Source organism: Hemitrygon akajei, chromosome 12 (genome assembly GCF_048418815.1).
Source record: "Hemitrygon akajei chromosome 12, sHemAka1.3, whole genome shotgun sequence".
Classification (NCBI taxonomy): domain Eukaryota; kingdom Metazoa; phylum Chordata; class Chondrichthyes; order Myliobatiformes; family Dasyatidae; genus Hemitrygon; species Hemitrygon akajei.
In genome coordinates this window covers 20413177-20423088 of record NC_133135.1, presented here as the reverse complement: position 1 = coordinate 20423088, position 9912 = coordinate 20413177, and the positions used below count along the sequence as shown (strand labels likewise).

At 43.0% G+C, this 9912-nt stretch overlaps 1 protein-coding gene across 4 annotated transcripts in view; it reads right to left on the bottom strand.

The window, feature by feature from the left end:
* The window catches only part of btbd8 (BTB domain containing 8), a 94932-nt gene that overhangs the window by 7218 nt on the left and 77802 nt on the right, over window positions 1-9912 (bottom strand). For 3 of the 4 annotated variants that reach the window (XM_073062668.1, XM_073062669.1, XM_073062671.1), the window contains exons 14-18: window positions 7717-7778; window positions 6787-7507; window positions 4224-4296; window positions 544-645; window positions 18-157 (exon numbers count right to left, since the gene is read on the bottom strand). In XM_073062668.1, coding sequence (XP_072918769.1) covers window positions 18-157; window positions 544-645; window positions 4224-4296; window positions 6787-7507; window positions 7717-7778 — 1098 coding nt within the window. The remainder of the gene's footprint in view (window positions 1-17; window positions 158-543; window positions 646-4223; window positions 4297-6786; window positions 7508-7716; window positions 7779-9912) is intronic. The other variant, XM_073062670.1, reaches the window with a different exon arrangement.

The window sequence follows — 9912 nt, the reverse complement described above, 5'->3', positions numbered from 1 at the left end:
TGGGATATTGAGGGTACCTTTGACCTTGCCAGCTGCCCCTGATGCTCCCTTTGCTCTTTGCTGAGCAGATGGGTCGTTACTACTGTGCCATGCTCTCTTCAACTGAGCCTGTGGCATTGCTTCCTCTTTATTTTGTACCTTCTGCTTGTTGGGCACACTAGCAAAGACACACATAACAAAAATCAATTCATACCGGAAACAGCGAAGCATCACAAAATTCAAACACAGCACAGGTTCAGTTACCTTTGGGGGCATTGCTCTGGAATTACTTCCTGAACCATTCTGATTCCATCACTCCCATTCCTTAAAGACCCTACTTTGATGTCAGTATTGTGCAGATATACAACAGATTCCTGATTTTCAAGCTTAAACCTGTGTTCCATTCACTTGTGAAAATCTGTACCAGTGCTGTTTGAATTCGTTTAAAGTTATTTAAATTCTCTTCAAAGGAAATACGAGGGGTGATTGATAAGTTTGTGGTCTAAGGTAGAAGGAGTTTATTTTAGAAAACCTAGCACATTTATTTTTCCCAGATTTACACACTTAGTCCGGCAGTCGTGGAGCATACGGATCCCTTCTTTGTAGAAGTCAGCGTCTTGGACCTCCAGAAAGTGATCCAGCAGGGGTGATTGATAAGTTCGTGGCCTAAGGTTGAGAAGGAGATGAGTTATTAACTTCAAAATTCCTGCATAATCACTCAAAGAGTTGAACTGCACATGCATGTAACGAGAGCTGTATAACTCATCTCCTTCTACCTTGGGCCACAAACTTATCAATCACCCCTGCTGTGGACCACTTCGAGGTCCAAGATGCCAACTTCTACAAAGAAGGGATCCTTATGCTCCACGACCACTGGACTAAGTGTGTAAATGTAGGAGGGGACTATGTTGAAAAATAAATGTGCTAGGTTTTCTAAAACTGACTCCTTCTACCTTAGGCCACGAACTTATCAATCACCCCTTGTACAGTAATCCAGCAGGGGGCACCAAATCTACATTCAAACAGATTCCTCTTTATACCTCATTATGTCCAATAAAATCTGTTATTTACAGCAATGAGGTGCATTATCTAAATTGTTAAGTCTTTACAGACAAGGTTTTGCTGTTCCGTAATCATTTAAGAGATGCATGCTTCCATCTTACCACTGTGTGGTAACCAAAAACATTTAAAAATTTCTACAAATGTATGGTGGAGAGCATTTTAACTGGTTGCATCTGGTGTGGGGGGGGGGGGGGGGGGCGGGGCTACTGCACAGGATTGAAGTAAGCTACAGAGGGTTGTAAACTTAGTCAATTCCATCATAGGCACTAGCCTCCGTAATATCCAAGACATCTTTAAGGAGCGGCGCCTCAAAAAGGCAGCGTCCATCATTAAGGACCCCATCACTCAGGACATGCCCTCTTCTCATCAGGGAGGAGGTACAGAAGCCTGAAGCTGCACATTCAAAGATTCAGGGGCAGCTTCTTCCTTTCTGCCATCCGATTTCTGACAGGATGCATGTACACTACCTCACTACTTTTTAAGAATTTTCTATTTTTTACACTACTTATTTAATGTAACATACACACACACACACACACATACAGTTACTATCATTCAGCTTTCTTTTTGCTCTCTATTATCAGGTACTGTATTTTACTGCTGTTGCAAAGTTAACAAATTTCACAACATGTGCCAGTGATACTGATTCTGATTCTGTTCGAGAACGATCCACACACACATATTCTGTCATCTCAAGTGGACGAATTCCTGCAACTTTAATAACTTGGATCAGGTCGAATGTCTCACAGCCACAGCCATTAATATATTCAAATCCCTTATTATAGTACTGGTGGGGGGGGGGGGTGAGGGGGAGTGGCAAGAGGGTGGGGATAGTTATTTATAGAACATGGAACAGTACATAAACCAACTCGACGGTCAATCTTGTCTTTCCCTCTTATGTAGCCCACAGGCGTCCATTTTCCTTTCATCCACGTGCCTATCCAAGGGTCTCTTAAATATCGCTATTGTATCACCCTCAGCCACCAACCTGGCAGTGCATTCCAGGCAATTACTACTGTGTACAAAGCCTTCCTCTGATACCACCCCTAAAATTTCCTCCACTCACTTTACCTTAAAAGTGTAGCCAGGTATATGCCCTAGGAAAAAGGCACTGGCTGTCCACTCTTTTTATGGCTCTTATCATCTTATACACTTTAATCAGGTTGGCTCTCACCCTCCTTCACTCCAAAGAGCCCCAGCTTGCTGAACCTTTCCATACAAGACATGCTCTCTAATCCAGACAGCATCTAAGGGATCTCCTCTGCACCCTCTCTAAAGCTCCTACAACCTTCCTATAATGAAGCAAGCAGAACTGAACACAGTATGGTATCACCAGAGTTTAATAGAGCTGCACCATTACCAGTCCTGTGGCTAATGAAGGCCAACATACCATACGTCTTCTTAACCATCCTGTCAACTTGCGTGGCGACTTTGAGGGATATGTGGACTTGGATACCTAAATAATTTTGTTCCTCCTCACTGTTAAGATACCTGTCATTAACCCTGTGTTCTGCTTTCAAATCCGACCCTCCAAAGTGTAACACTTCACACTCTCCCAGATGGAACTCCATCTGCCACTTTTCAACCCAGCTCTACATCCTGACAGCCTTCTCCATTCTACACCAACCTTCGCTCATCTGCAAACTTTCACTTCCTCATCCAAGTCATTTATAAAAGTCACAAAGAGCAGGGGTCTCAGAACAGATCCCTGTGTAACCAACTAGTCACCTACTTCCAAGGCAGAAAGCAGTCCATCTACCACCACCCTCTGCTTCCGAATCCACACTGCCAATTTTCGATGGATCGCATGCCTTCAGACTATCTGGATGAGCCTTCCATGGGGAAGGTTGATAAAAGTCCTCACTAAAATCAATGTACATCACAATTACTTCAATGATCTGTTTTGTCACTTCCTTGAAAAGGACGATTAGGCTCGTGCAGCACGACCCGCCCCTCACAAATTCATATTGCCAGTCTCTAACAGGACAATGCTTCTCCAAATGCTCATAAATCTTGAACCCAAGAATCCTCTCCTAGTTTGCCCACCACTGGTGTAAGATTCGCTGGTCTATAATTCCCAGGAATACCCTATTACATTTCTTGACATAAAGGAACAACACTTACTAACTTCCAGTTCTCAGGTTCTACTCCTGTGACTAGTGAGGGTGCAAAGAATACCAGTGGGCAGCACAGTAACAGTTTAGCGACTAGCATTTTACAGCACCAGTGATCAGGGTTCAATTCCCACTGCTCTCGGTACAGAGTTTGTACATTCTCCCTGTGATTGCATGGGCCTCCTCCAGTTTTCTCCCACGTACATTCCAAAGGTATACGGGTCGTCAGTTGCAAGTATGCTACGTTGGTGCCAAAGCTTGCCGCCACTTCCAGGACATCCTCAAACTGTGTTGGTCATTGACGCAAATGATGCAGTTCATTATATGTTTTGATATACGTGTGACAATTAATTCTAATCTTTAAAATTTCCATCTTTAAGATTACCTTCAACACCCCAGGCATCTCTTCCCTCATTTTCCATAGTAACCTGCGATATTTCCCGCCTGGCCTGGGGACTTACCTATTCTAATGCTTTTCCAAAGCTCTAACACTTTCTTAATCTCAGCATGCTCCAGTACATTAGCCTGTTCAAAGTAGATGTCATTATACAAGTACATATATGTCACCATAAACAACCAGAGATTCACTTTCCTGTTGACATACTCAACAAATCTATTGGATAGTAACTATGACAGAATCAACAAACGACCACCCAACTTGGGCTTTCAACCAAAGTGCAGAAGCCAACAAACTCTGCAAATGCAAAAACGTAAATAAATAAGCAATAAATATCGAAAACATGAGATGAAGAGTCCTTGAAAGTGAGTCTATTGGTTCTAAGCTGACCTCACATTTGTCAGGGTCCCTCTCACAGGTGACACCGAAATAAGTCATTCATTAAAGACCTCCCCTACCTCACTGGCACAAGACACATTTCCCCCTTTATACCCCTGTGCAGTCCAACCCTCACTCTAGTCATTCTCCTGTTCTTCATGTACAGTACATGCAGAATGTTTTGGAACTTTCTTCAATCCTACTCGTCAAGGTCTTTATGAGAGAGAGGGAGAGAGAGAGAGAGAGAGGGCAAGATGAGAGATTTTATGAAGTAATCCACAACTGTTACTCACCTACTGGAGGCGGGTCTGGGGTTTTTTGTGGATGGTGTTTTTGTTGCTTTCACAACAGTTGCTGGTTTGTTAACTGTAGTTGTCGAGGGGAAATAAAAGAAAACAGGTTAAGTTTCAGTGCAGTTGTTTGCCATCAGCTGAGCTGTAGATAAACCAGAAGAGTAGCCCACCGACACTGAAACTGGTGTTCAGGCTTCTGAAGGTAGGAAGCATTCACATATGCACTGTACGGGAGAAGGTTAAAAGCATCTCACCATCTAGGTCACAGAACACAGATCGGTACAACATAGTACAGGCCTTTGGGCCCATGATGCTGTGCCAACCATTTAACCTACTCAAAGATCATTTTAACCCTTTTTTCCTATGTAGCTCTTCATTTTTCTTTTATCCATGTCCCTATACAAGAGTTTCTTAAATACCCTTAATTTATCTGCCTCTACCGTCACCCCGGCAGGGCATTCCATATACTCACTCTGTAAAAAACCTCTAACACTCACCCCTATACTTTCCTCCAATCACCTTAAACTTTTACCCTCTTAGCTATTTCTGTCCTGGGAAAAAGTTTTCTAGCTATCCACTTATCTATGCCTCTTATCTTGTACATCCTCAACAAGTCACCTCTCGTCATCATCCTTTCCAAAAAGAAAGCCCTAGTAGATTGCTCAACCTACCTTCATATTACATGTTCTCTAATCCAGGCCTCAGCCTGGTAAATCTGCTTTGCACCCTTTCTAAAGGTTCTACATCTTTCCTATAATGAGTCGACTAGAATTGCATACAATATTCCAAGTGTGTTCTCACCAGGGTTTTGGAGGATTGCAACATTACCTTGCAGCTCTTGAACTCAATTCCCTGACTAATGAGGGACAACACTGGTTTTTGTGGGGGGGGGGGGGGGTGGTGTGGTCATGTTCTTGTTGCCATTTGCACAACTTGATTTTTGCGTGTGGTGTGGGGGGGGGGTGCTGATGTTCTTGCTGTTTTATGGTTTTGTGTCTGGGGGGAGGTTGATATTTTTCTTTGAACGGATTCTATAGTTGTCTTTGATTTGTGGCTGTCTGGAGAAGATGAATCTTAAAGTTGTATACTGCATACATACTTTGATAATAAATATAGCTTGAATCTTGAACCACACGCCTTCTTAACCATCCTATCAATTTGTGCAGAAAATTTGGGGGATCTATGGACCTGGATTCCATAAGTTCCTTTGAGGGATCTACAGATATCCTGAATTGCATCTTCGGAGGTTGTAAATGTTTTAAAGAGCGACATATCAATTGCTTTGATTTGTGAAGTCCTTGAAAATGGATCTGAAGCCTCCTTGGAATTCTTACTGGAAAACTGGTTGAAATTGCAGTTCTCATTTACACAATAACACAAGAGATCCTGCAGGTGCTTGAAATACAGAACAATACACACAACATGCTCCAGGAACTCAGCAGGTCAGGCAGCATCTATGTAGAGTAAACAGTCAGCGTTTCAGGACAAGATCCTTCATCAGGACCAGCTATCTGAATATTGGATTTAGTACAACAGGAGAAATACTTAATGGGGCAAGAGTCTCTGAGGAATTGGGGATGGTGAGATGGGAGGAGAGAAAGAGAAACAAAAAAAGTAGAAAACAAGCATGCTGCTTGTTCTTTTTATGCTGTATATTTGAGAGGATAGGGGAATATCTGGCAAGCCAACATTTACTGGTTATCCCTGACAGAATGTCAATTCTGCCATGGATGGTCCCTAGCCCTGCTGTGAAAGGATGAGGGTTGGACCAGAGGCTAGCAACCCCATCCTGTTAAAAACCCAAAGCTACAGAAATGCCAGCAGAAGCTCTAAAGACCTCATCCCTGGGAGATAAAGGATTTAAGATGATGGGTTACACCTAGGGACAATCTGGAGGACTGGCCCAGGACAGAGGACGCTGAGCTGGTTGTTGTCGGCGGTCTGTGCCCCAGTAGGGGGGATGGGCATAAATAGCAGGCTAGAGGAGCAGGGTGACCTTGGTCCCCTCTTGCTCCTTGGTGCAGGAAGTCATCAGCTTGTGCAATGTAACATTGTCTGTAGTCAACGTCATGGCAGCTGCGGTACAGCTCATGACTAAAGACAATCTCTCCACCTTACGAAAGGACACCAGCAGGCTCATGGGAGGACAACAAACATCGAAAGCACTAACATTCAGAGTCACAGAACACTACAGCACAGAAACACACCCTTTAGCCCATCTAATCCATACCAAACTATTATTCTGCCTCATCCTATCCCGGAGCACAGTCCTCCATATCCCTCCAATCCATGTACCTGTCCAAACTTCTCTTCCACTGGCAGCTCATTCCACACTCTCACCACGCTCCTAGTGAAGAAGTTGCTCATGTTCCCCTTAAATATTTCACCTTTCACCCTTAACCCATGGCCTGTAGTTCTAATCTTTCCCAACCTCAGTGGAAAAAGCCTATTTGCATTTACCCTAACTATACCCCTCATAATTTTGTGTACCTCTATCAAATCTCCCCTCAATCTCCTACACTCCAGGAAATAAAGTCCTAATTCAATTGCAGAAATAACAAACCTGCAGAGGAAACCTTCTGGTTTGCAGGGCTCTTTGCAGACTCCTGTGCAACATTTTCAACAGGATTGCTGACAGTTGCAATTTTCTTCCCACCATTGTTCACTCCATTTGTTACATGGTTCTCCTCTGGCTCAATGGACTGTCTGACCTTCTCCACAGGGGAGACCTTGCTCAAGCATTCCAGCTTGTCGGAATGGCACCTATTCCCATTTTTCTCTGCCTGTTGAGTGGTTTTCTTGAGTGGTTTTCCTGACTTCAGTAGGACTCCAGACGGAGTATTAGGAGCTACTTTTGGTCGGGCTCCCGAATTTGATTTTCCATCATGACCGCTGGTTTCTTTGCTCGCCACTGTAGAAACCATTTGACTAGCGAAACTTGCAGATGGATCTTTCGCTTTACTAACACCACTCTCACTTTTTGTCTTGGCCTCCAGTCTGGTCTTGGCAGGTGTATTTGTCTTAGTTGAGCTGTTCTTCTCATTGCCTTTCCCAATTTTTGGCATTTTCTCACTCGGCTTTTTAACGTTCTTTTCCTTTCCTTCCTCTTTCCTCGAAACGCTGGCATAGTTTCGCCCGTTGGATTTCGGCACCGACGCACCCAATCCTTCAGACTTCATCTTAGAACCGCTGGACACACTTATGCCTGACCGCAGCTTCCCCTTTCTGCAGGCCTGTTCTTCTGTGTCAGGTGTGGCAGGATTGAGCAGATGGCTTTCTTTTGGCTGTGAGCAAGGTTAATGCACATACTTAATTAAGTAATAACAAGTTAGTTCTAGAGTTACTTGTGCACTACTAAATTAATCCTGGATTCATTTGCCATTTTAAAGTTTATAACTGATACGTTAAATTAGGTATAGTTCTAGAATTGCATTCTCAAATATATACAAATGGAAAATATTAAAACACATCATGAAGTTGACATAATCCTTACCTGGAAACTGGTCAAGGTTGGTCTTTTGGCAAGTTTTCTATCATCACCTTTGTCCAGAGCAGCTGAAAATATGAAACACATAAAAAAAATCTTAAAAAGCAGAAGCCCCTTGAGCCTGCTCTGGCATTTAATTAAGTTCACACTTAACCATGCACTTCATTTCTACCAGCTGGTCTCCACATCTCTATTCCTGAACTATCCAAAAACCTCTCGACATAGCTCCTGACTGAGTCTCTCGGGTAGAAAATTCCGAAGATTTACAATTCCCAGAGAAATTTCTCCTCGTCTCAGTCCATTTGTTAGTTCCATTCTCAAAATGCCAGCAAAATCCATTCCTTTGTCATAAAACTTGGCCAGACTGACATAATAGTGGAAAAGATTCAATAGGCTGAATGTATTAGATCAAAGAATTAAATGTTTAAAATGACAACTATTTTAAAAAAACAGAAGAAACCGAACAAAGACAAGTTTTATACAGTTCAAATCTAATACTTTCTGGAATTTAGAGAAAAGGCCAGAATGTTATCCTCTTGTGTTACATAGGTTGGCACTGGTAATAGATGCCTGAAAGGCTGGATTTTCTACGCCGTGTATAAATACTTCGACAGACGGTGAAAATGCAGTAAAAAGGTTGCACGAGGCTTTGAAAATGCACAGGAAATCTTCTGATATTTACATTTGATGATGGCTGCACCAGCTGAGGGAGAAGTGAAGGAGCTTCACTCATCTGGATCTCTCTGAAGACAGAGATAGCAACACAATTCATCCACTATATAACCTTGGGTGTCTTTTGGTCTGGGCTGCCTACTCACTGAGAACAATAGTCAAAGTAAAATTTATCATCAAGGTACGTATATGTTACCATACACTACCTTGAGATTCATTTATTCATAACCTGGCAATCAACCTGAATTTGGCAGTAGTATTAAAACAATGTAAATGCAGCAACTTGAGTTACAACGGGTAGTTCACACTGCCCAACTGCATTACTGGCACCAGCTGTTTAAAAGTAATCAAGTTTATCGTACTCCCTTTATCCTCCCACAGCTCAGCAACTTTGTTCCTGGCAGATACTTACCCAACTTGATGGAGAGGATGTTTCGTAAAGTGAGTGAGTCTAGGACCAGAGGGCCTCAGAATAGGGGGATGTTCCTTTAGACCACAGATGGGAAGGAATTTCTTTAGCCAGAGGATGATGAATCTGTGGAATTCATCAACCCAGATGGCTGTGGAGGCCAAGTCACTGGGTATATTTAAAGATTTCAAAGGTACATTTAATGTCAGAGAAATGTATACAACACATATTCCGAAATTCTTTTTCTTTGCAAACTTCCACGAAAACAGAGGAGTGCCCCAAAGAATGAATGACAATTAAATGTTAGAACCCCGAAGACCTCCCCAGCTCCCCCCTCCCACCCACACGCAGCAGCCAGGCAATGATCCCCCTCCCCCACCGGCAAGAAAGCATCGGCGCCCCCACCAAGCACTCAAGCGTGCAGCAAAGCATCATTAGCATCAAAGCAGAAGGTATTAGGTTCTTGATTAGTAAGGGTGTCAAATGCTACAGGGAGAAGGCAGGAGAATGGGGTTGAGAAGAATAATATATCAGCCATGATGGAATAGCAGAGCAGACTCGATGGGCTGAAGGGCCTAATTCTACTCATGTTTTATGGCCCATTCAGTTGTATTTATCTTCGCTGCTGCCCCTGCCAGACCCTAAGCATCAAATGTGTACTTTTCTCCCCCTCCCCTCAGGAAACCAATGAAAGCTTCAGTTCCTTTTTGTTCAACACCAAGAAGTGTCCATTGACATCAAAATCATCTGGTCAACATTGCACTAGGATGCTAAAGGTCAGTTTACTGTGAATATACATAAAGATATTACAAACCCCAAATTAATGCAAATCAGAGAGAATTGTCAAATAAGCTTATCTGGTCTTTTTGCTGCTGTAGCCCATCCACTTCAAGATTCAATGTGTTGTGCACCCAGAGATGCTCTTCTGAACACCACCATTGTAGTTCATGTACTGTTGCTGTTGCCTTCCTGTCAGCTTGAACCAGCCTGGCCATTCTACACTGACCTCTCTCATTAACAAGGTGGCTTTGCTCACCAAACTGCCACTCACTGGATGTTTTTTGTTTTTCACACCAGTCTCTGTAAACACTAGAGCAGGGGGTTTCAAACCTGGTGTCCAT